Source organism: Schistocerca americana, chromosome 2, assembly GCF_021461395.2.
Source record: "Schistocerca americana isolate TAMUIC-IGC-003095 chromosome 2, iqSchAmer2.1, whole genome shotgun sequence".
NCBI classification, from domain to species: domain Eukaryota; kingdom Metazoa; phylum Arthropoda; class Insecta; order Orthoptera; family Acrididae; genus Schistocerca; species Schistocerca americana.
This window is the reverse complement of record NC_060120.1, coordinates 779,110,055-779,136,972: the sequence shown is the minus strand read 5'-3', so window position 1 is coordinate 779,136,972 and position 26,918 is coordinate 779,110,055. Positions and strand designations below refer to the sequence as shown.

Here is a 26,918-nt window from a genome sequence, read left to right as displayed (position 1 = left end):
GTCGGTATCATAAACAGGCAGTTGCATATATTAAAATGGACTTGCATACTTCAAAATATTTGCCGACGACTCACCACTACAATTTGTCGAGCTTCTTCCCCCCTTGATAAACACTGTCTCAGAAAATGTGAAGCACTGTGAAGAAACGGAGGTGAAGAGATCATACTTCACAGTTCGAGAGAGTATGTGATGTTACTTCAGTGAGTACAAAGCCCAGCCAAATTTATAACGTATTTGGCAGTATGAGGCTATTTATCTGTATGACGTAGCACTGTCTCTGTTCGGAATACATGCATTGAGTTGTGAATTGTATCATTAAGCCATTGGACACTGACCTGAGGCAAGCTGTCTCACACTTATTGCAACTAGTCATTTATGTCTTGCATACTGGCTGTGGGACAGAGTTGATGACCTAGCTGGTTCTCAAACATATTCTGTAGAGTACAGATGTGGCGCTCTTGCTGACCACGAGAGTACCTCAAATGACGCAGACAGTTCTTTGAGATACATGCCGTGAGTGGAGTATCATTGTCCTGTTGAAAATGGCACCATTAAAAGTATCAAATGGGTCGTAATAAATGAGGATACAGAATGTAGTGTCCTGCATTCGGCAGAAAAGAACTAACAATCAAGATTGAACACACTTTATTGAAAATGGCACCACTAAAAGTATCAAATGGGTCGTAATAAATGAGGACAGAGAATGAAGTGTCCTGCATTCGGCTTAAAAGAACTAACAATCAAGATTGAACACACTTTATTATAACTAAAACGCCTTCTTGGTGTGCACTAATTTCCAAACGCAAGAACAACAATAAGCACAGCAACTCTTGTGGTGGCAAAAGCCAGATGAGAGCACGAGACAATGAAAAGAAAATAATAACCATACTATTCTACACAGTTACAAAAATACAACTTCCTACTGAATGCTACGGTGAGTGTCTACTCTACTAGAGCCGGCGTAGTGTTTATGCGGAAAGTCTGTTGTCGTTTGCATACACTGGCGATGTTTCAATCTGAGCTCTTGAAGGGATATCGGCAGCCCACCTTACTTGTCTGTTGTGCGAGCCCTCTAACTGAAAAGGAACCGCTACGACATTCCTCCCCCTGGAAAAAAGATACACTGCAAATGCCCATAGGAGCAGAGGCATCCTGGTCGACGGCCATAGGTTCGTGGTTAGGCAGGGGCGGGCGGCGGCGACGGGGCAGGGGCAGCTGGCGGTGGAGGGAGTGGCTGAAGTAGAAGCAGAAGCGAAAGTGGAGGTTCTGTCACAGGGCAGCCGTTGACAAGCACTGGCAGCTCCCAAGGGGCGGTGTCGTCTACCAGATGGGGGAGGAGCTGGTTGAGGTGCCGGCTGGCGGCGGAACCATCGGCCCAACGGAGAGACGCCATCGCTTGGCCGCAGAGCTTGGTAATGATGGCAGACATCCAGCGCGCCCATGGATGAGAGAAGATCTGCACCCAGACCTCCTCCTCAGTGCGGAAGGAGTGCGCCGGAGTGCGGGCGGGAGGGTGAGGGTGAAAAGTCTCCGGAACAAGGACAGATAAGGAAGAGTGGAATGTTCGACTGTTAAATATCTCTGCTGGATTTTTACCAGCATGGGGGATCGGTGGTATGTAGCCAAAAAAAAGAAGCAAAACCTCCTCCAGCGGTTGACGGCTCAGCACTTTATCGAGCTGGGTCTTGAATGTCCTCACAAAACGTTCTGCCCGGCCGTTTGACGTAGGGTGAAACAGGGAGGTATGGACGAGAGATTTGTATTGGCAGTACAGAACTGCTTAACTCGGTCGAAGTAAACTGTGAACTGTTGCCCGTACGATCATTTTGGGGAATCCCTGGAGAATTTTCATAGTCTCAGCAGAAGTAGTGTTCATCATACGGGATACGTAAGGGTATCCCCATCCAGAATCGATCAGGATGAGGCGCTGGGAACCATGAAACGGCCCTGCGAAATACAAGTGGAGGCATTCCCATGAAGCAGCAGCATCCAGCCACAAAAGATACTGGCGTGGGGGTGCTGCCTGACGTGTTTGGCACGTACTGAAGGTCTTTATCCAAACCGCGCGAATAAAGATGTCAGTGGGCGAGCTGTTTGGTGAGGACGATCCCCCAATTGCCAGCGTGGAGGAGATCGAGGACACGGCAGCGCTATGCATGCGGTATGACCACCCCGGGAATGCCCGAATGACTACGCAAAAGAATGACGTCACTGCTGAAAAAGAGACTGTGCCGATGACTCCAAAAATACTGGACCACCGCATCGCGGACGCTACAACGGCTGAACGGCCAACCCGCAGCGATTTTTCGGCGGAGTGCTTGCAGTTTCTGATCCTGAGCGGTGGCCTGCCGAATCGCATCGGCATCCAACGGAAGCGCCTCCAGAACTGCTTTCATGTCCGGCTCCACATGGAAACAAACCAAGGGGGAGACGTCAAACTCACGATCTGCCCCGGCAGGCAGTCGAGTCAGAAAACTTGCTTTTGCGTGCCATTCAGAGGTGCGATAGACAATGTCATGGTTGAACGTCGCAGGAAGAGCGCCGAACGCTTTCGATTTAACTATATTTGGTTTGAGCGTCTGTCAATTTTTTTGATGCAATAGCCACCAGCCTCCCAATGCCGTCGACCTCTTGCGAGAACATCGCACCCTGCCACAGTTTGAAGCATAGGCGGCGACGATGAGGGGCAGGGCGGATCGTAAGCGGCCAGACAAGGAGGGCGGGAGGGAGCCAAGTAGAGGTGTTTGAAAACCTGTCCACATGCTGGGTCCCAAACCCAACGCACACCCTTTGCAGTAATCCGGTCAGGGGCGCCAAAATCCCGGTGGCGTGGGGTATAAAATGCCGATAGTAGTTGATTTGCCTGAGGAAAAGTTTCAGTTGCTTCACATTGGTGGGAGGAGGCAAATTTTGAATCACCTCGATATACTCCTTACGCCGCAGGCATCAATCATGAACCTGAGATAACTAGCCTCCAAAGCAAAAAAGTCACCCTTTTCTTTCCAGCATCGCAGGTTAGCCTCGGAAAAAAATCTGAAACAGCCTATCCAGCTTGTCCGCAAGGTCCACCGCAGACGAGCCACCGACGATGACATCGACCAGATAACTGACCGCAACGGGCACCTGACTTGTGAGGTGTTCCAAATAACGTTGGAAAATGGAGGGGGCGTTGGCAATGCCAAATGGGGATGGTTATACCGGGAAACACCACATGGGGTATTGATGACTAGGGTCTGTTGCGATTCCTCATCCAACGGCAGCTGTAAATTACATAACGCAAATCAATTTCGGAAAAAAACGGTTGAGCCTGCAAGAGATGTATGTCATCCGCTGATGGGATAGGGTATGGATCGATGACGGACTGAGAATTTACTCTGACTTTAAAATCACCACAGATGCATAAAGCACCATTCTGCTTCTCGACTAACACGACAGGCGTCGCCCAGCGATTGTGCGCGACGGGAGAAAGGATGCCTTCGTTTTGTAAGCAGCGAAGTTCCACCTGGAGCCGGTCTCAGAGAGCAAAGGAGACCGGGTAGGCCTTAAAAAGAAACGAGGGACAGCAGAAGGAAGAAGCTGGACATGCGCGGTGAATCCCTTCACTCCTGATGTGGGGGATGAGAATAACGTTTCGTATTTGCTGAACAACGGGACGAGGTTGGTATCCGAGGAGGGGATCAAAACCGCCTGAACATCCTGCACTCACAAACCCAGATGAAAATGTCCACACCCAGAAGGTTAGCGGCGCCGGGAGAGCCGACCACCAAAGCTGAGTGGTGAAGGAACGACCGTCTCTATCTGTGTGGAAAGAACGCCGTCGACTGAGCGCAAGGAGCGAGTGTACGGAGACAAAGCTGGAGAGCCCAAGCGTTGGTATGTGGCACCATCCACAACAGACACAGATGATGCCGTATCAATTTGGAAGACCACCGGGATATGCGTGGCCTCCAAGGTAAGGAGAAAACGGGCTCCCGACTGGAAAATGATGAATAATACTTGTCCATTAATGGAATGCGAGGTTTCCAGGTCCTGAGGTGACGATTCGTGACGAGCCTGTGCGTCTGCAGGAAGCGTGGCATCTACGTGATGTTTCTGCAAAGCCTGACACACAACGGCGATATGGCCCGTTCTGCTGCAAGCCGTGCACCTTGCTCGGCGGTGGGGGCACTCCGACCGTTGGGGAGTCCGGAAACAGTCCAGACATGGAAAACGGGCGAGAAGCTTTCTGTCTCGTTATGTACCAACGGATCGACAAGGAGCGAGAGCTTGGCGCTAGGCAACTGGCGAACCGCAAAAACAGCCGGATCAAGACGACGCGGCTGTTGTAACCAGTGAGATTATTCAAACACACGAATGATCGGCAGACAGGTGTCGAGGGACGGGTCCTGTAACTTCAAAATATCAGCCAGAACACCTTCGTCTGGTGCGTGAAACACTACCATAATGCGAATCAAGGCATGAGATTGCTTCCAAGCAACATTGGCACACCGGAATTTGCAAGCGCGGGAGGGACCCTGGAGTGTCGCAATCCATTCCCGATATGTCTGATCTTGGGACTTAGGACAAGAAAAGAAAGTCTGACGGGCGGAGGTGATGCGTGTACTCAAAAAGGCAGCCTTTAATATGAGTAAACCCGAGTTAGCAAGGGGTCTGCTCAGGGCTCAGTAGTTGAATTAAACGATACATCTGTAGACTGACTGACGCTTACAAAATTAAAAAAAAAAAAAAAAAACCCTCGACATCAATTTTCGTCGTGGATCCCATGTGCCAGTAATTGTTGTTCCAACCGTTCGACATAATTTGACCATGGTTCGACAGACCTATCAAAAGCCGGAAATGTCGTTGGAGCCATGTCCAAAGTATTAAATTTACACACAATGGAATCAACTCTAAGAGTTACCTCTTGCAATGCTGGGGACTGAGGACGAAGTCCTGACCTTGTGACTGCTGCCTGAATCTGCTGTATAGTTTCCACCAAGGACTGAAGAAGTTCCTCTGAAAAGGCCATTTCGTTAAAAAATCAAATTTTTATCCTTGTCGTCAATAAATGCAGTGTCCTGTGGTCGGCAGGAAAGAATTAACAATCAAGTCTGAACACACTTTATTACAACTAAAACGCCTTCTTGGTGTGCCCTAATTTCCAAACGCAAGAACAACAAGAAGCACAACAGTTCTTGTGGTGGAAAAAGACAGATAAGAGTACTAGAAAATGAAAAAAAAGCCAAAATACTATTCTACACAATTACAAAGATAAAACATTTTCCTGAATGCTACGGCGAGTGTCTACTATTCTAGAACCGGCATAGGTACTGGCCGGAGCTGTTCTAGCTGCCGGCGTGCTTATAACGCCAATTCGGCGGAGTACTACATCTTGTCACATTTATTCCATTTGGAGGATCTCTTTCGCATGATTTGTCACGAAGTACTTCCGTGTTTACGCGGAGAGTTGTTTACATCCACTGGCGATGTTTCGATATGAGCTCTTGAAGGGAGGTCGGCAGTCCACCTTGCGGGCCCTCTAATTGATAAGCGGCCGCTAGGGCACAGAATGTACATCACGTACCATTGTGGCATCCTAGTTTTCTCAATAACGACCAAACTGTCCAGGTGACTCTCCATACCTTGACACCAGGACTAACAAGACTGTTGTGCCTCTTCAAAACAGCTTGCCACCATACATTCCGACGATGGTCTTGTTCGATAGTAAGAACCACAATGCATCATTGAACACAATGCGATGCCATTCATCACCTGTCCATACTTCCTGGTCACGGCATTAATCCTAACGCAGCCGCTTATGGTGTTAACAGCTTAACTCCCTAGTCCGGTTGCTGCTGGACTCTGACCATAGCTGTGGGATAATATAGTATGTTGTAGGGAGCCTATTACTTGTTTTCAGATGGCAGATGCGAAGGGGCTACAACGTGCTTGGTGAACAACACGGTGGTCCTTCCTTGGTGGTCAGAGGTAGTCGATCGGAACCTTAGAGGGTATGCCTGTCCTCACGTTCCCAAGCAGTCCTACATCGCGCCAATGTCACATACTAATGTCCTACAAATGTGGATTACTGTATGATTCGACAAATCACGGAAACGGATTCCAGCAACAATGACCCTTTCAAACTCTTCCAAGTGCTGACAACGCTGATTGACAAGAGTAGAAGGCACCTCCGTGTTCTACACAGTGATCACTCAGCAACTGATCTTTTTATGGCCCTTAAATACCCTACCAGGCCTGGTTACCGCGTAAAATACGGTTTTTAATCATAAAATGGCGTACACGTGTAAGAAGTGACATTGTCATACTACGAAATCCTCTGGGTGCTTCCTTTTTAGTGTCAGGAAATGTATTTTCCCATTGTGGGACCTGTCTTAGCGGTTTCACCTCGTACTATGTAGCAGGTGATCCCTCTATATGTAAGGAAAATTAAACATCATGGGCGGAATGCTGAAACCAATCATACACTTACGTCTGTCATTTGGGAGGTATCTCTAAAGTTCCGCATCTCATTTGCCTATGCGAAACACGTTGGTTCCAAAATGCGCGAAAATTTTCAGTAGTAAACTTTGCAAAAGAGGTAATTACGGGGACATAGTAGCCTTACTTCTCCAGATTGGCAGACTGGTTTTGTCTTGAGTACTGAAACCAAAAGTTAACCTCTGCGTCAACTGTAAGATACCTGCTCATGCTGTTCCCGGTAGGGTCTCCTTGTGGCAGCTGGCTGGCTCATTCATTTCACAACTACGAGAACATGACGAAAATGGTGTTTTACAACAAGACAGACCAACACTGTATGTATATCAAAGTATTTCCTGGCAATACGCAGCCTCAGCGGTGGGTCGGTCGTAATGTAATGGGTTTATGAAACTCAAATTGAACTATTAGACCCTGAAGTCACATGATCTTACAATATGTTGTGATTTTTTGTGGGGGGGGGGGGGGGGGAGCTGCAAGGAACAAGTAACTCCATATGTCTCCGCTTCTATTAACATTGGGCGAACTCGGTGCCGAATTGCAGTAGCAACACTTCTAGACATGATAGGAAAGGTATCGGGCGAGTTACATTATTGTCTGAATGGATGTCGTGTATGCAGTGGAAGGCTCATTGTGCTTCAGTGAAAGGTAAATGAAAGTGTTCATCCCGAACGTAGCTGTAAGAAACATCTTAAGGCATTTTAAAAATAAAAACTTCGTTGTTCCACGAGCAAGCTGAAAAACATCCCAAGACTTTATGTGCATGCGTGTTTAACACATCGGCTTGTGAAGCAGGTCAAATACACTATGTTATCAAAAGTATCCGCACCTCTTTCTGAAAATGACTTACAAGTTCGTGGCGCCCTCCATCGGTAATGCTGGAATTCAATACAGTATTGCCCCACCCGTAGCCTTGATGATCTCTTCCACTCCCGCAGGCAAGAGTTCAATCCGGTGCTGGAAGGTTTCTTGGGGAATGGCAGTCCATTCTTCACGGAGTGGTGCACTGAGGAGATGTATCGATGTCGTTCGGTGAGGCCTGGTAAGAAGTCGGCGTTCCAAAACATCTCAAAGGTGTTCTGTAGGATTCAGGTCAAGACTCTGTGTAGGCAAGTCCATTACAGAGATGTTATTGTCGTGTAACAACTCCGACACAGGCCGTGCATTTTGAAGAGGTGCTCGATCGTGTTGAAAGATGCAATCGCCATCGCGGAATTGCTCTTCAACAGTGGGACGCAAGAAGATGCTTAAAACATCAATGTCGGCCTGTGCTGTGATAGTGCCACTTAAAACAAGGGTTGCAAACCCCCTCCATGAAAAGCCCGACCACACCACCGCCTCCGAATTTTACTGTTGGCACTACACACGCTGGCAGATGTTTTAAATGTTTCAAATGGCTCTGAGCACTATGGGACTTAACTTCTGAGGTCATCAGTCCCCTATAACTTAGAACTACTTAAACCTAAATAATCTAAGGACATCACACACATCCATGCGCGAGGCAGGATTCGAACCTGCGACCGTAGTGGTCGCGCGGTTCTAGACTTTAGCGTCTGGAACCTCCCGGCCGCTCCGGCCGGCGCTGGCAGATGTTCACCGCGAATTCACCATACCCACACCCTGCCATCGGATCGTCACATTGTGTACCGTGATTCGTCACTTCACACAACGTTTTTCCCTGTTCAATCGTCCAGTGTTTGCGTTCCTTACACCAAGCGAGGCGTCGTTTGTCATTTACCGGTGTGCCGTGTGGCTTATGAGCAGTCGTTCGACTATGAAATCCAACTTTTCTCACCTCCCGCCTAACTGAGATAGTACTTTCAGTGGATCCTGATGCTGTTTGGAATTCCTGTCTGATGATCGGGATAGATGTATGCCTATTATACATTACGACCCTCTTCAACTGTTGACGGTCTCTGCCAGTCAACAGACGAGGTCGGCTGTACGCTTTTGTGTTGTACGTGTCCCTTCACGTTTCCAATTCACTATCACATCGGAAACAGTGGACCTAGGGACGTTTAGGGGTGTGGAAATCTCGCGTACAGACGTATGGCACAAGTGACACCCTGTCACCTGACCATGTTCGAAGTCCATGAGTTCCGCGGAGCGCCCCATTCTGCTCTCTCACGATGTGTAACGACTACGGAGGTCGCTGGTATGGAGTACCAGGCAGTAGGTGGCAGCACAATGCACCTAACGTGAAAAACGTATATTTTTGGGGCTGTCCGGATACTTTTGATCACATAGTGTGTATTTAAAAATCAGTGACTTACCTTGTGTCATTGTCAGAAGGCATCTGCTTGCAGTGTGTTATCAGACAGTAGTGAAACTGCCAGTGCAGTGTAGCCACTCGGCTGAGGCTGTGGCCACGTGCCGTGCCGCAGACCTGGGCGTGTCCTCGGTGGGCGGCCGGCAGCTGTCGGCGTGGCCGTGCGCCTTCTCGTTCAACAGCAGCGTGGCGTCCGCGGGCCGGCTCTCCAGCCCCAACTTCCCCGGACTCTATCCCCGGGACACCGAGTGCCACTACTTCTTCCACGGCCGGCCCGGACAGAGGGTCGCGGTGCGCTTCCACTACTTCGACGTCGAAGGCGTGGAGCCGTGAGTATCCCACCCCACTCTCACTTCATACCTACTAAAACAAATATTCACTGCCGACATTTCTGCAGCAAGTAATTGAACTTCGAATTTCACACCTAAACAGATATTAAGTGAAGCCGGTGAATTACAGTCAAACATTCATAATAGTCTCATCATGTTTGGTGAGTGCTATTGCCTCAGGACTGTGAACTGAACTGATGGATTGCTCCAGTCGGGAGACGGGTGTTTTTAACGTTAGTACTTGACGATAGAGCCATATCCCTTTCCATTAAGCTCGTTATCATATCCACATTGTTCACTATGCAGAAGCGGATCGTATGCGAGATGCGACATTGATGCTCCAGTTCCTTTTTTTTATTGGCAGTCCTCAGTCTTCTGATACGTGCGATGTGACCCGCAACGAATCCCTCTCGTGTGCCACCCTCTTCATCTTACAACGGGACCCTCCATACTGTGAATCACGGATTTTGATGCGCTTCAAACATGTTGGGTTGGGTTGTTTTGGGGAAGGAGAAATAGCTCTGAGCAGAATGGGACTTAACTTCTGAGGTCCCAAGAACTTAGAACTACTTAAACCTAACTAACCTAAGGACATCACACACATCCATGCCCGAGGCAGGATTCGAACCTGCGACCGTAGCGGTCGCGCGTTTCCAGACTGTAGCGCCTAAAACCGCTCGGTTCCTCCGGCCGGCGGGGAAGGAGACCAGACAGCGAGGTCATCGGTCTCATCGGATTAGGGAAGGATGGGGAAGGAAGTAGGCCGTGCCCTTTCAGAGGAACCATCCCGGCACTTGCCTGGAGTGATTTAGGGAAATCACGGAAAACCTAAATCAGAATGGCCGGACGCGGGATTGAACCGTCGTCCTCCTTAATGCGAGTCCAGTGTCTAACCACTGCGCAACCTCGTTCGGTGTCAAATATGTTGTAGAGGCACTTATCCTGAGTACCAGGCTAACTGGTTTTTTAACGATGGGCCTTGGTTTTTGAGAAAATTGATTTTGAAGTTCTTTGCGTGCTGTGTATAGACGTAACATTACATCTAACCCGAAAAAGTCAGCGTAGCGCAGTGGCTCAGATGCACGGCTACCGCGCTGGAGGTACCGTGTTCGAATCGTGTTCCCGTATGTTTTTTTTATGTATTCAAGACAGTGCATAAAATTTGATCCTAATGTTCAAAAACGAGTAGACGAATTAACTGGGAAATACAGAAATGTAGTCGAAATGCAGAAAGTTCACGAAAGTGGCACACGAATAATTTTTACGTTTTGTAATTCTTCCGTACGTGGGACAGAAAGTTTTTTTCTGCATTATCGATTCGTGGGGAGGGCAAACCGATTCAACTTTTTACGATATTCACTGATGAAAGGAAGGCGAGCACCTGCACCCTAAAAGTGGTCCCACCAAAGTGCACTCCTTATTGCCAGCCCTGCGATGTTTATTTTTACCGACATGCGAAAATCTTCATGAAAATTGTTCACAATGGTCCCGACCTGATGGAAGACAACAGGGAGATCGCTTCTAGGTAAGATTCGATAAAATTACAGTCGCTAATCCTACATCATTTCAGGGCACCTAATTTTGAAAGCATGATTAGATACGCACGGTTCGCATCGAAATTAGCGGTTGAAAGAGAAATCTTTTTGAATGGAAAAGAATTGTGTTTCCCTGTATCGCTCATGATGAAAGCGTACGCCTGCAAGACGGTTGCTTTCATAAAATGCGTGTGGTGCTGCGAAAATTTGTGTTTCTGTTGTTTCTGTGATAAGTATCAGCCACAATATTGTTCTGGCACATCAAGCAATGTGGACGATGAAAAATAAGATTTTGTGATATTGTATGACAGAAAAAATTAATAACTGAATATATCTTTATAATTTCGCACACCTTACTCTGTTTGTTGATATTATTTGAAATAAAATTGAAAACTGCGGTCGATTTTGAAAAACTAAAGTACACGAGCAGGCTTTGAACTCTGTACCTCCAGCGCGGTAGCGTCAGCCTCTACCACTGCGCTACGCTGACTTACTCGGTATACCTCTTATGTTACGGGTATACAAAGCACCCAATGAAATTCAAAATCGATTTTCTCAAAAACCAAGGCCCGTTGCTAAAAAAACGGATAGTCAGATACTCAGGGTAAGTGCCTCTGCAACATATTTGAAGCGCATCAAAATCCGCGATTTACAGCATGGAGGGTCGCCTTGTTAGAGCAGCACTTGCAATCTACGTCCTCAATTATTTGCTGGATATATTCCAGTTTCTGTCTTCCTTAGCAACTTTTACTCTCTCAGCTCCCAGTAGTATCATGGAAGTTATTCCCTGACGGCTTATCAGATGTCCTGTCATCCTGTCCCTTCTTCTTGTTAGTGTTTTCCAAATATTGCTTACCTGTCCGATTCTGCGCAGAACTCCTCATTCCTTACCTTATCAATCCACCTAATTTTCAGCATTAGTCTGTAGTGCCACATCACAAATACTTCGATTTACTTCTGTTCCGGTTTTCACACACTTCATTTCTTCCTCAAATTAAGACCTGTGTTTGGTAGTAGCAGACAGCTCTTGGCCAGGGATGGCCTTTTAGCCAGTGCTAGTCTGCTTTTGATGTCCTCTTGGCTCCGTCCGTCATTGGTTATTTTGCCGCCTACGTAGCAGAATTCGTTAACTTCATATACCTTGTGACCGTCAATCCTGATGTTAAGTTTCTCGCTGTAGTCATTGCCGCTACTTCTCTTTAATTTCGTCTTTCTTTGTTTTTCTCTCAGTCCATATCCTGTACTCATTAGATCGTTCCTTCCATTCAGCAGATCCTGTAATTCTTCTTCATTTTCACTCAGGATAGCAATGTCATCAGCAAATCACTTTCACCTTGAATTTTAATCCCACTCCTGAACCTTTCTTTTATTTCCATCATTGCTTCTTCGATGTACAGGTTTTTGGTCCGAGCACTTCGATCTTGCTCGTCCACTCTTATTATTCCCTCTTGGTTCTTGTACGTATTGTATATTACCTGTCTCTCCCAACCCGGCCGGGAATCGATCCCGGCCCACTGTGAACCAGACGCAACAACTCCAGCCACTAGACCATGAGCTGCAGACTCTCCTTTGAGAAAGCGTTGACAGAATGAGGGTAACTTATGATGCGGATATCTTCGGTCGCCAATGCTGATGATTTGTATTAAAAATTTAAGCAGTGACTGAGTTCCAACCCGGGACCGACGACGTTTTGAGTGCTAATCAGAAATTTATTTTTGCTTTTTATAGGTTCAAACGGTTCAAATGGCTCTGAGCACTATGGGACTTAACATCTGAGGTCATAAGTCCCCTAGACTTAGAACTACTTAAACCTAACTAACCTAAGGACATCAGACACATCCATGCACGAGGCAGGATTCGAACCTGCAACCGTAGCAGCAGCGCGGTTTCGGACTGAAGCGCCTACAGCCGCTCGGCCACAGCGGCCGGCCTTTCTATAGGTGCAAAACACAACATACAGAACCTAAAGTTGCTCTTTAATTTAACCAAACGTGAAACGGCTCTCAATGCCATCTAGATTTAAAGAATTCACTAACAAAAGTAAAACAGGACCCTAAAATGGTCCAGTTGGTGTGCATCCAAGTCGGTTTTTCGCAAAGTTATAAACATTATATAGTCCTCGGAATACATCAGGAATGAATGTTATTTCCTGAACGTCGAGCATCTTCTCATTTCACTTCTCACACCCGGAACACCCGAGCTGGTCGGAGGGTCCATGAATAAGAAACCCAAGTAATTGGAAAAACATCTACTGTATTTTACGTGTCACCACAAGGTAATATGTTACTCTTTCGGAATGTGCCAGACGACTATGACGTCCTTGTCGTCTTCGCGATATAGATAACACGTCGTCATATCCTTTATCCAGTTTACGGAAATTGTCTGGGCGGCGGAAAATTATACTTTGTCAGAGAACAGTTGGTCGTTAGCTCTGATCGCAACATGTGTCATACGCAATAAAAGGGCCAGCATTTTCTTCATGATAAGCCAACAGTCGATTGGCTTTCCACAAACCAAAATATGCTCGTCTGAGTCGACGACCGCGCAGTGGGGGCATAATGGCGTGTCAACCAGGTGAACAGAGTGAAGTCGCTGACGGTTTGGCAATTTGCCGTTTACCACCACATATCAGAACTCACGTAGCTCTGTAGCGAGAGAGTGGAAAGATAAATCGCTCTCCGTATTCTCTACCACTGTATCGCTGGGTACTTTCGTTACGCCACATTGCGAAGGTGTTAGAGGAAGCTTCGACATACGTCTTTCCTTGTGGGCTGGTCTCCGGCAAACTCTCTTGATCGTAGCTGCAATCGCTGAAAATGTCCCGAAGGTGTGCGAACGGTCTCGTGATGTGGCCAATATTGACTGGTGGAGAGAGTGAATGGACGCTGGGTCGTTTCGTTATCATAGCCCTAATTAAGGTGACGTGCTCAAACCTCCAGTAGCGTTGGATCGCACGCACAGGCCTGTTCCTCACGTTTATGAGTCCGGGGCCGCCTTCTCTCAGCTCCAAGGTATCGTAGCGGATTTTAAAGAGGAGCCCTTAGACCACGGGTACTCTTTGCACACTTCATTACAGAGTGAGGGTTCATTCTGCAAAAAATGACCGAGGCTCTGGCTAAGCCACATCACAGTAATGTCCTTTCTTCCTGGAATACTTGTCTCTCAAGGTACATAGGAGAACTTCTGTAAAGTTTGGACGGTGGGAGATGCGGTACTGACGGAAGTAAAGTTGTGAGTGTGAGTTGTGAGTCGCGTCTGTATAGCTCAGTAGGCAGAGCACTTTACCCTGCAACGTCCCAACGTTGAGTCTCGATCCCCCACGCCGTTTTAATCGTCGAGGTAGTTTCACTCCCTTTCTGTTCCTCTGCACGTTCTCGGATTTTAACCATTTGTCTTTCGTGTTTTCTGAGGCTAAATAGGAGACCAGTCCAGCACTTCCCAACACTTCCCAGTACACCTATAAAATTTATATTTCGCCGTCATAACAAATCTCGTTCCTCGATTATATGTATTTGCTTAACAGTCACAAGACACAATGTATTTAGACACACTATGTTTGAAAGGCGTTTATTAAGTTCATGAAATATAAACGGAGAATAAATTTCAGTCTGAATAATGCAACCGAGTTATCTTCCCATTTTAAATTGTGACATGATTTAGATACTACGTGAATTCCTGTCTCAGAAGCGCCTGTTGACATTACAAGAGTCCAAGAGACGAGTGGCCCTTGCGGAGCTAAAGAACGGTGTATGTTGCTAAACGTTGATACCCATGCTGCCAAAGAGCATAATATTAATGCAGTCAACGACTGATCTTTTCCAACATGTCGATAAAGCGAAGTTATTGGGTGGTAGAAGGGAGTACCAGTAAGCTCAAAAATTTAGAAAATCAAGCTGGATTCTTCACCTTTTAAGACCAACATGTGGTATGACACAATGAAGGCTTGGAAGCAGTTTGCTCCGAGATATGGAAGAGATCGCATCGGTGCGTTACAACGGTGTAAACTCTTCCTGCTCGGTTAGTGATCACGCAGTGTAAACAGCGACAGTTCGTATCCGTATCTGATATACTTCCATAGTCTCTGCCAAATCGTTAGAACTTCTGCTGCGCTGCGATCACCACCATGGATGGTGGCAACTGGATCCCTCCTCCTGCTACATAAACTTCACAAAATCAGCAACGCAACGTCGCAGTGGATACTGATGCACTTCATGTACCCACCGGTGAAGTGGTTAGTGACGCAGCCATGGCATCCCACAACGCAGACTCACCAGACATGTTCTACCTAACAATGCACCTACAAAAAGAGGCCTGAAACCCTCGCAGAGACGTTAACAGGACTGCACGGAGGAGTTGGAAGAGCAGGACGACCAATGAGACGAAATGGAGGAAGTGTAACGTGTCGGTGCCACCCAAGAAAGAACCGTCGCACACCTACCTGTAACTTACACACAGCTACCGACAGAGGGCCTTTCATCTCAGCTGTTGAAAGTGTAGACAGAAATACAAGCAGACTCCACTTTGCACTAGGTAAAGCTATTAGATGGGAATGTGATTCATTATTCAAGCACAGAGTCAATATTACTGCAGCAAGGTAAAACCGAATGAAAACTGAGACTGTGTTATCATTAACTGCAAATGCCTTGGTTCAACATTCTTTCTTAGACAAAGCAAATTTGGAGGCCTATATTCCGAAGTTCTTCACTACTAAACAAAGCATTATCAATAATGTTGGAAACTCCCTTACGGAGGATGAATTCCTAAGGGAAATGACGTGTTGCGGCCAAGTTCTTGCAATCAGGCGATTTGATAAAATTATAAACTGAACGAGGAAAAGGTAATAAATCCATCACCAGTTTGTTTTGTGACGTTTAGATGAGAGCGGCTACCACAGTTTATTTGCATTCGCGGAGTTCGCTGACCAGTGGAGTGTATGTTCCCTCTGTCTAATAGTGCTATAACTGTTTGAAATTTAAACATGGCAACAAACAGTGCAGAAGGAGCACAAAATGTACGTACAGCTTAGGCCCATACAGAAGCGATGCCTGTATTAGGGCCACTCAACCAAGTTGTATTCATTGTGCCGGTGGTCACAGTGCCCTTTCTCGAAACTCCCTATTATATCTCAAACACAATGAAATAAACAAAATTATGTCTCTCAATAATATTACCTTTCGACAAGCAGTAGCCTTTTCGACAATAGGCCTAATGTGAATGCAGTTACTTCTTCCCCAAACATTCCGAGACAGTGTACAGAAATGCAGCTTCTTCCGACTCAGCAGCGACTCAATGGAAAAATTAGCATTGCCAACTACGATGCACAGCAGTCAGCCCATGAAATGACGACGACGCCGCAGACGTCAGGAACGGTGACTCCAGTGGATTCATTGCCGATTCCACCATTTCCTCCTCTAATACAGTAAACCCGGCTCCTCCACCAGCAGCGAGTAAATTGTATGGAAAATAGAGGAGACGTTTTTGCCATCACTGAAACTTAGTTAAAGTATACCGAATAGTTCACGATCCAGGGCGGCTTTGTAATTAGTGAAGATAGAGTATGTGGCTAAGACGGTGCAGCGTTATTAGTAAAGCAGGATATCCACCTTTCCATTGACAGTCCCCCGCATGAACCATAGACCTTGCCGTTGGTAGGGATGCTTGCGCGCCTCAGCGATACAGATGGCCGTACCGTAGGTGCAACCACAACGGAGGGGTATCTGTTGAGAGGCCAGAAAAACGTGTGGTTCTTGAAGAGGGGCAGCAGCCTTTTCAGTAGTTGCAGGGGCAACAGTCTGGATGATTGACTGATCTGGCTTTGTGACACTAACTAAAACGGCCTTGCTGTGCTGGTATTGCGAACGGCTGAAAGCAAGGGGAAACTACAGCCGTAATTTTTTCCGAAGGCATGCAGCTTTACTGTATGGTTAAATGATGATGGTGTCCTCTTGGGTAAAATATTTCGGAGGTAAAATAGTCCCCCATTCGAATCTCCGGGCGAGGACTACTCAAGAGGACGTCGTTATCACGAGAAAGAAAACTGGCGTTCTACGGAACGGAGCGTGGAATGTCAGATCCCTGAATCGGGCAGGTAGGTTAGAAAATTTAAAAAGGGACATGGATACGTTAAAGTTAGATATAGTGGGAATTAGTGAAGTTCGGTGGCAGGAGGAACAAGACTTCTGGTCAGGTGAATACAGGGTTATAAATACAATATCAAACAGGGGAAATGCAGGAGTAGGTTTAATAATGAATTAAAAAGTAGGAGTGCGAGTAAGCTACTACAAACAGCATAGTGAACGCATTATTGTGACCAAGATAGATACGAAGCCCACGCCTACTACTGTAGTACAAGTTTATATGCCAACTAGCTCTGCAGATGATGATGAAATTGGTGCAATGTATGATGAAATAAGAGAAATTATTCAGTAGTGAAGGGAGACGAAAATTTAATAGTCATGGGTGACTGGAATTCGAGAGTAGGAAAAGGGAGAGAAGGAAACATACTAGGTGAATACCGATTGGGGGTAAGACATGAAAGAGGAAGTCGTCTGGTAGAATTTTGCACAGAGCGTACATTAATGATAGCTAACACTTGGTTCGAGAATCATAAAAGAAACTTTTATACATGGAAGAATCCTGGAGATACTAGGAGGTATCAGGTAGATTATATAATGGTAAGACAGAGATTTAGGAACCAGGTTTTAAATTGTAAGACATTTCCAGGGACAGATGTGGACTCTGACAACAATCTATTGGTTATGTACTGTAGATTAAAACTGAAGAAACTGCAAAAAGGTGGAAATTTAAGAAGATGGAACCTGGATAAACTGACTAAACCAAAGGTTGTACAGAGTTTCAGGGAGAGCATAAAGGAACTATTGACAAGAATGAAGGAAAGAAATACAGTAGAAGAAGAATGGATTGCTTTGAGGGATGAAGTCAGCAGAGGATCAAGTATGTAAAAAGACGACGGTTAGTAGAAATCCTTGGGTAAAAGAAGAAATATTGAATTTAATTGATGAAAGGAGAAAATATAAAAATGCAGTAAATGAAGCAGCCAAAAATGAATACAGACGTCTCAAAAATGAGATCGACAGGAAGTGCAAAATGGCTAAGCAGGGATTGCTAGAGGACAAATGTAAGGATGTAGAGGCTTATCTCACTAGGGGTAAGATAGATACTTCCTACAGGAAAATTAAAGAGACTTTTGGACAAAAGAGAACCACTTGTATGAATATCCAGAGCTCAGATGGAAACCCAGTTCTAAGCAAAGAAGGGAAAGCAGAAAGGTGGAAGGAGTATATAGAGGGCGATGTATTTGAGGACAATATTATGAAAATGGAAGAGGATGTAGATGAAAACAAAATGAGAGATACGATACGGAATGAAGATCTGTGTCGAAACATGGTTCCGTGAGTAGACAACATTCCATTAGAACTCCTGACAGCCTTGGGAGAGCCTGTCCTGACAAAACTCTACCATCAGGTGAGCGAGATGTATGAGACAGGCGAAATACCCTCAGACTTCAAGATGAATATAATAATTCCAATCCCAAAGAAAGCAAGTGTTGACAGATGTGAAAATTACCGAACTATCAGTGAATCAGTCACAGCTGCAAAATACTAACACGAATTCTTTACAGACGAATGGAAAAACTGGTAGAAGCCGACCTTGGGGAAGATGAGTTTGGATTCCGCAGAAATGTTGGAATACGTGAGGCAATATTGACCTTACGACTTATCTCAGAAAAAAGATTAAGAAAAGGCAAACCTACGTTTCTAGCATTTGTAGATTTAGAGAAAGCTTTTGACAATGTTGACTGGAATACTGCCTTTCAAATTCTGAAGGTGGCAGGGGTAAAATACAGGGAGCGAAAGGCTATTTACAATTTGTACAGAAACCAGATGGCTGTTATAAGAGTCGAGGGGCATGAAAGGGAAGCAGTGGTTGGGAAGGGAGTGAGACAGGGTTGTAACCTCTCCCCGATGTTATTCAATCTGTATATTGAGCAAGCAGTAAAGGAAAAAAAAGAAAAATACGGAGTAGGTATTGAAATCCATGGATAAGAAATAAAAACTTTGAGGTTCGCCGATGACATTGTGATTCTGTCAGAGACAGCAAAGGACTTGGAAGAGCAGTTGAACGGAGTGGACAATGTCTTGAAAGGAGGATACAAGATGAACATCAACAAAAGCAAAACGAGGATAATGGAATGTAGTCGAATTAAGTCGGGTGATGCTGGGGGAATTAGATTAGGAAATGAGACACTTAAAGTACTAAAGGAGTTTTGCTATTTGGGGAGCAAAATAACTGATGATGGTCGAGGGAGAGAGGATATAAAATGTAGATTGGCAATGGCAAGGAAAGCATTTCTGAAGAAGAGAAATTTGTTAACATCGAGTATAGATTTAAGTGTGAGGAAGTCGTTTCTGCAAGTATTTGTATGGAGTGTAGCCATGTATGGAAGTGTAACATGGACGATAAATAGTTCGGACAAGAAGAGAATAGAAGCTTTTGAGATGTGGTGCTACAGAAGAATGCTGAAGATTAGATGGGTAGATCACATAACTAATGTGGAGGTATTAAACAGAATTAGGGATGAGTTTGTTTCACAACTTGACAAGAAGAAGGGACCGGTTGGTAAGGCATGTTCTGTGGCATCAAATTTAGCACTGGAGGGCAGCGTGGAGGGTAGAAATTGTAGAGGAAGACCAAGAGATGAATATAATAAGCAGATTCAGGAGAATGTAGGTTGCAGTAAGTACTGGGAGATGAAGAAGCTTGCACAGGATAGAGTAGCATGGAGAGCTGCATCAAAACAGTCTCAGGACTGAAGACCACAACAACAAACAACACATTAACAGTACTGACACTCAGCAAGATTCAATCAAATGGTGGGTATTCGACTGAGGATCAAGGATCTCCATCTGGATTTGCACTTAACATACAAAGCTTCTAACGACAGGCTTTCCAGACAACAGTTAACAACAATGTTTGACTCCATCGGAAACCTCTTCTGGTATTAGGTGACTTGAACGACCTCCATACACTATGGAGCTGCGGGAATGCAAACGCAGTGGGAAAAATGCTAGTAGATATACTAGATTCGGAAAATTTTGTGTTACCAAATGGTGCCTTACACTACATGAGTAGTGTATAGAAACGTGCTTCGAAATCTGTGATGGCAAATCTACTGTAATGATCATTACTTGCCACAGTATATCACTTCCGCAAACAGTGTAATTAGGACAACATAGTTTTCCAGTTGCGGAAACAACACAATATCTTAGGATGATTATCGATGATAAACTAAGATGGGATCATTATATCCGACATAAGCAGACAGTCTTATCATATCTACGAGTGGAGTATAGTGGGGCTCCGATCGGCTGTCAGCGATGATTTAATATCGGTCCCTGCTAAGAACACACTTTGATTGCGAACACATGTACTCCGGATCAGTACCAGACAGCACGCTCCAAAGACACGACACTTTGCAGCACAAAGTCCGGGCGTTCAAGTCAACTTCAACCAACGCACTACTGGTTGAAGCGAATGAATCACCATTACAGCTGCAACAAACATTTCTCACGAAGAAATTCCTAATGTGGCTCTGTTTCGGCGAATATGGCCCCCTTGATGAAAAACATGGTTCTGTGTGTGCGACAAATACTGCTAAATAAGCAACTTTCACCCGTTGTAGCTGAATATATGGAGATATATGCATTAAGGCACCAAGCGTGGTAAAGTCCTCTTCCACCACATTACAACAGACCATGCGGAACATCAACTTTAACAAACTGATGCCAGGACCAGTTTAACGTGTTAAAACCAGTACGCAGCTAACGCAACGGCAATGGAATTCTTGTCTCACTCTCACGCTGCGTGCGTGATATACAAAGATGTTCCTAGTGACGGGGCTAATAGTGCTTATTGGGTAACCTGAAACAAACGACAAGGCCTGTACAAGATGGATCCACAGTTCAACACTTCAGTACTATGACAGCCCAGCTGTCATGGAAGCCCTGATATTCGCACAGATGACCACAGCAGACATGATAGTCATTATCTCTCATAGTATGTCAGCTCTATAACCAATTAGAAACCATCATGATAATTGTGGCAACCTCGTAATTGTTTCGGCTGTAGAGGAAGTATAGCAGAATAGTGATGACACGGATGGAAGGCCACTCTGGGATACGAGAAAATGAACAATTAGATGTCCTAGCAAAGCCAGTATCACTACACGGAGTTATGGAACATAATAAACTCTGTCTCACAGATGTGATACCCGTGGTCTAAAAGCAGTTGTCGCCAGACTGGCAAGAAGAATGGTTGAGGACTACTAAAACCCAAGGGAGTCACGACACACTAACTCATCACTTGATTCCACGATTACCATGGTATAATAATACACAAATATCAACAAGCTTCAGGACAGTTATAGCACAGGCGAAATGTAATCACTGGAAGTTCAACGAACACCTCTGTCGGCTCAACCTAAGCGCTACCCAACTACGTGTTTGCATATATTCCTACAATATCCTAGCAACACCTATCACATAAACGTACTTGCAAGTTATCTTCGTGTTCTTACTCATACAGGGTTATTACAAATGATTGAAGCGGTTTCACAGCTCTACAATAACTTTATTATTTGAGATATTTTCACAATACTTTGCACACACATACAAAAACTCAAAGTTTTTTTAGGCATTCACAAATGTTCGATATGTGCCCCTTTAGTGATTCGGCAGACATCAAGCCGATAATGAAGTTCCTCCCACACTCGGCGCAGCATGTCCACATCAATGAGTTCGAAAGCATCGTTGATGCGAGCTCGAAGTTCTGGCACGTTTCTTGGTAGAGGAGGTTTAAACACTGAATCTTTCACATAACCCCACAGAAAGAAATCGCATGGGGTTAAGTCGGGAGAGCGTGGAGGCCATGACATGAATTGCTGATCATGATCTCCACCACGACCGATCCATCGGTTTTCCAATCTCCTGTTTAAGAAATGCCGAACATCATGATGGAAGTGCGGTGGAGCACCATCCTGTTGAAAGATGAAGTCGGCGCTGTCGGTCTCCAGTTGTGGCATGAGCCAATTTTCCAGCATGTCCAGATACACGTCTCCTGTAACGTTTTTTTTCGCAGAAGAAAAAGGGGCCGTAAACTTTAAACCGTGAGATTGCACAAAACACGTTAACTTTTGGTGAATTGCGAATTTGCTGCACAAATGCGTGAGCATTCTCTACCGCCCAGATTCGCACATTGTGTCTGTTCACTTCACCAATAAGAAAAAATGTTGCTTCATCACTGAAAACAAGTTTTGCACTGAACGCATCCTCTTCCATGAGCTGTTGCAACCGCGCCGAAAATTCAAAGCGTTTGACTTTGTCATCGGGTGTTAGGGCTTGTAGCAATTGTAAACGGTAAGGCTTCTGCTTTAGCCTTGTCCGTAAGATTTTCCAAACCGTCGGCTGTGGTACGTTTAGCTCCCTGCTTGCTTTATTCGTCGACTTCCGCGGGCTACGCGTGAAACTTGCCCGCACGCGTTCAACCGTTTCTTCGCTCACTGCAGGCCGACCCGTTGATTTCCCCTTACAGAGGCATCCAGAAGCTTTAAACAGCGCATACCATCGCCGAATGGAGTTAGCAGTTGGTGGATCTTTGTTGAACTTCGTCCTGAAGCGTCGTTGCACTGTTATGACTGACTGATGTGAGTGCATTTCAAGCACGACATACGCTTTCTCGGCTCCTGTCGCCATTTTGTCTCACTGCGCTCTCGAGCGCTCTGGCGGCAGAAACCTGAAGTGCGGCTTCAGCCGAACAAAACTTTATGAGTTTTTCTACGTATCTGTAGTGTGTCGTGACCACATGTCAATGAATGGAGCTACTGTGAATTTATGAAATCGCTTCAATCATTTGTAATAGGCCTGTATGTTCCCAAGCAACCTCCAAACCTTGTTAACATCCAACGACATACCAACATATAAAAAACCACACGAGATCGTCAACAATGCCCGCATGCCGATGTAGCTCTTGGTAATTAGAATGACAGGGGAAGGCGAAACACCATTAAATTACTATATTGCTGCCGGCCGCGGTGGTCTAGCGGTTCAGGCGCTCAGTCCGGAACCGCGCGACTGCTACGGTCGCAGGTTCGAATCCTGCCTCGGGCATGGATGTGTGTGATGTCCTTAGGTTAGTGAGGTTTAAGTAGTTCTAAGTTCTAGGGGACTGATGACCACAGATGTTAAGTCCCATAGTGCTCAGAGGCATTTGAACCATTTTTTTTTACTATATTGCTACGTATTACTCAGCAGTATCTGGAAAGCTCGGCCTATAAATGTATGTCACTATGTACTTCCTATGTACGTATATCTGAATACTGGTGTAACCACAACTATGGTTGTAATACCCAAATGTGGTTCTAATGTTCTAATGTTATGTAAGATGGTAACTAGAGACCTTCTCAAATATTCAATTCCCTATCTGCAGTTTTGGAAACAATTTTTAAGAATATAAAATTACATTTTATCGTTAATTTAGATACATAGACATTAATATGGATTAAATAGGAGTATTCCAAAATAGGTACCAAAGGCGATTTATTATTTGTGATTGAATTATCAATAGGTCTTCTGTAGCGTAGTACCTCTATGTACGAGGGCTATTCGGAAAGTGAGGAACGATAGGTCGCGAAATGGAAACCACAGTGAAAATCACAATTGTTTTATTTGCAACGGTTATTTACACCTTCCAGCTACTTCTCTACACAGTCGCCGATCAGACTTAGAGATCTGTAGTAGCGTTGTACCCACTTATCAATTCCCTCGTTATAGAGGACAGCCGCCAGTGCTTTTCGACAATTTTCTGTTCTGGACCGCAGCTCGTTGTCTGTGTCAAAATATTGTCTTCATAGCCAGCGGTTCATTTGTGCAGAGATGAACCTCAGGGATAGCCAATTACAGGCTGTATTGTGGGTGATCAAACACTTCTCATCGAAAACACTGCAGGAGTATCTTCATTGCCCCTGCAGAGTGCAGCCGAGGATTGTCGTGTAGAACGAACCGCATGATAGTTATATTATGTGGATTGTATAGCTTCAGGCAAAATCTTTCACCAGGCCCTCATACTTGGTGGGAGACGCTAATTTCTAACCATCTTTACGTTCTCACTGTGAGCTCAGAACTGAAAAGAGTGACATGACGCTATCGACGGGCGTACTAGACACAGTGCCCAACGTATCTGTGCAAAGCTTCATCAGATTTTCACTGTATTTTCCATTTCGCGACCTATCGTTCCTTACTTTCCGAATAACCCTTGTATATTGTGTTTCAGTATACTAACGTTACCAAATTGCTTTTGTGTCTGAATCAGTTCATTGTTAATCCTATGTATCTTTATACCGCTATTCGACTGAAACTAATGTACGCTCTGAACTGTGAAAACAAACCGTAGTATAACACTTGCGGTGCTGAGATGACAGTGTAGGCATCTTCCGAAGAACGTCAGTTGCCCGCGGTGTGATACCTAGCATGGGCACGAAGGTATCATGAATATATACAACGAGAGATTAAAATAATCGTCTCTGAATGTCCGTCGCACTTTGCCGATGAGATCCTAAAGATTTACGCAGTTAGCAGCAGGGATGCGTAATATAATTAATCTAATTATCTCTTGACAAGTTTATGGGAGCCTGTAAAGAAAAAACGTCGTGGGAAGCTCGCGCAAATCAACGCTTTTACTCCACGACTAGGTCGCAGCTTACTGTGTAAGGGACACACATCACATGCTGCTTCTTTGGGCTACCAAATTTCGCCTCACACCCGTATTAATGTTATGAACGATCATTGCCGTGCAGGTAGTTTCAGAATGACGACCAATTGGTGTTTAGGCCTAAAAGGCAAATGCAGACTTCCAGAACTAAGTTCTCAGCCAAGTCATCCAATGTCTATGTAGAGGAGGCCAAGCGCCAAGTTTCATGATCACTGATCGATTGTTTGAGGTGATAATTGCAGAGTCGTGCGCCAGGCGCAATTCTGTAATAACCATTTTACATTACCCAACTGTTCGCAGTGATCTCATTTTTTTAGGAACGTACACGTTCCAGAGAATAGCCGAGGAAGAGTGGAAACGCAGTTGCCTACGTCGACGGTACTAAGAAGCCTGAGAGGCACAGCTTACAGAAAAAAATAGTTGTCTTTTATGTTATAGATTCTAGACAGGTACGAGAGCCCCCATTTGCACAAGCTACGACATGGTAGCGAATGTAACAGTGATGCAGAAAGTGTAAAATAATTTTCTTTATTTTTATGATCGCAAACTTGTTAGCTCTTCAGACTACTGGTTTCCGTTAGCAACGACCATCTTCAGATCTGCAGCAACCACAGGAAAATACAAATAAACTAGCTCTTACCATACGAACTGTATGGGTGTTCTGACTAAACGTATGCTAGCCAGCAGCTCAATATCCTACCGTGAAGTAAAATGTCTTGCTGCATTATTCTGTGGCCAAATAACTCCAGACATATACGAGTAGTTACAGTTAGTGCAGTGTCTGTTGACAGTGTCCGTATAGATCGATGCACGTGCCCTACATATACACACTGCTGACGATCAACAGCAGTTTTAAATTTTGAAGTGTATTCGTAAATTGCGATTACAATATTGCATCACCTGTACTGTTTACTATACAAATGCGTGCACGTCTGAAGGACATTTGAATCGAGCTATATAGACTCTGTCAAATACAGACGCTGCACTAAGTGTATTTCATGCGAAACCAAGGCAAATTAACGAGAAAAATATTCTCTCTCCCATGGAGAAATCGTATGAACGGTGTGCAAGAACTATGGGACGTAGACGTTATGATAGATGGAAGTTCGGATCGTTAGAGGAGGCGTACACAGATAGTCGAAGTTTTAAGGCGAGTACTAGTGATAAGTTGTAATTCACAATGGAGTCGTGGTCCGGCACAAATTTCCTTGTGTCTACAGTAAACCATAGAACTATATGTGGTACAGTATTCTCAATTTGCGAATACATTTCATAATCTTCGACATATATTTCTCCCACAGGCAAGTTAAGCTGTGAGGTTTACCTGCAAAGTCGGGGGTGTTTGGGAAGTCGGATGTGGCTATTGGTTTAGTCAGGCTCTGAATTGGGCCGTTTAGCCGCAAGCGAACACTTGTCGCTCACCTGCTGTCTGAGGTACTTGGACGACACGTATGTCAACTGCCGTATGGGTACTACGTATGTTTCACTGCCACCTAAACGCGCTAAATACTAAGACACAATTCAAGCCGTTGATGGTTCTTTAGGTGTAGGCGTCCACGCAATCTTCAGTGCGACAAACTGGAATATGGTGTTTTCAGGGAATCAAAGAAATCGAACAGACTTCATCATCCAGCACATAATTAAAAATAACTATTTGAATAAAAACACATTTTTAGTATACCATGTTTTCAGTTGACTCTAAAACGTATAAAATAATTTTTTCCAGTCCCACTTAGATCTATTATCCCATACACGTATCGTGAAAAATTTTAATTATGAATTTTCAGCTGCTGTGAAAGTATTTGGAAGATTTAAAACGCAGTCGTGTGGCACGTGCAATACATAATTGATGCGTTAATAGTCCACTAACTTATTGTTACACTACTTGATGTCTGATGCATGAATAGCTGATCTCTTAACAGTTATCTTTTGTATGCTCCCCATGTTTTTCACTTTAAATCTTACCAGTATATTCAGAGCTATTGAAAATTCACAAATGCAGATTTTCAGGGCTACATGAATGGGAGTTATCAATTTGTATGGAGACAGGATACCTTTGGGACCGATTTAAAAATGTAGTATATTAAAAATTATTTTTTGTTTTAAAATAATTATTACTACAATTTTATTGGGTCTCTTTCTTGTTGGTCTCTCTGATCGAGCTAAAGGTTGCAATTCATTTTACTTACTTTTTCGTTTTGTGAAGTACAAAATCTGACGTTTCTAAACGTATAAACCAAGTTACCAATGTACACATCAACTTTAAATCTTATTAAGAACCTAGTGAATATCTTTGCAGTATTTTTTTCCGACGGTACTTACTACCGCAGCATCTGCGAAAAGTCTATTATTACTATTAATATGGTCTGGTAGGCCATTAATATAGAATACACACAGCAGGGGTCCCATCACACTGAACTTAATTCTGTTATAGGTGACTCTCCATCCTAGATAATCTGCTGTGTTCTCCATATCAAGAAAACCTCAATAAAGTCACAAGTTTCGCTTGATGCCCCATACGATTCC

The 26,918-nt window shown here is 44.7% G+C and overlaps 1 protein-coding gene across 1 annotated transcript in view; it reads left to right on the top strand.

The window, feature by feature from the left end:
- LOC124595860 (suppressor of lurcher protein 1-like) overlaps positions 1 to 26,918 on the top strand; it is a 660,754-nt gene that overhangs the window by 612,566 nt on the left and 21,270 nt on the right. Inside the window, exon 11 of the mRNA XM_047134767.1 lies at positions 8,859 to 9,072. Coding sequence (XP_046990723.1) covers positions 8,859 to 9,072 — 214 coding nt within the window. The remainder of the gene's footprint in view (positions 1 to 8,858; positions 9,073 to 26,918) is intronic.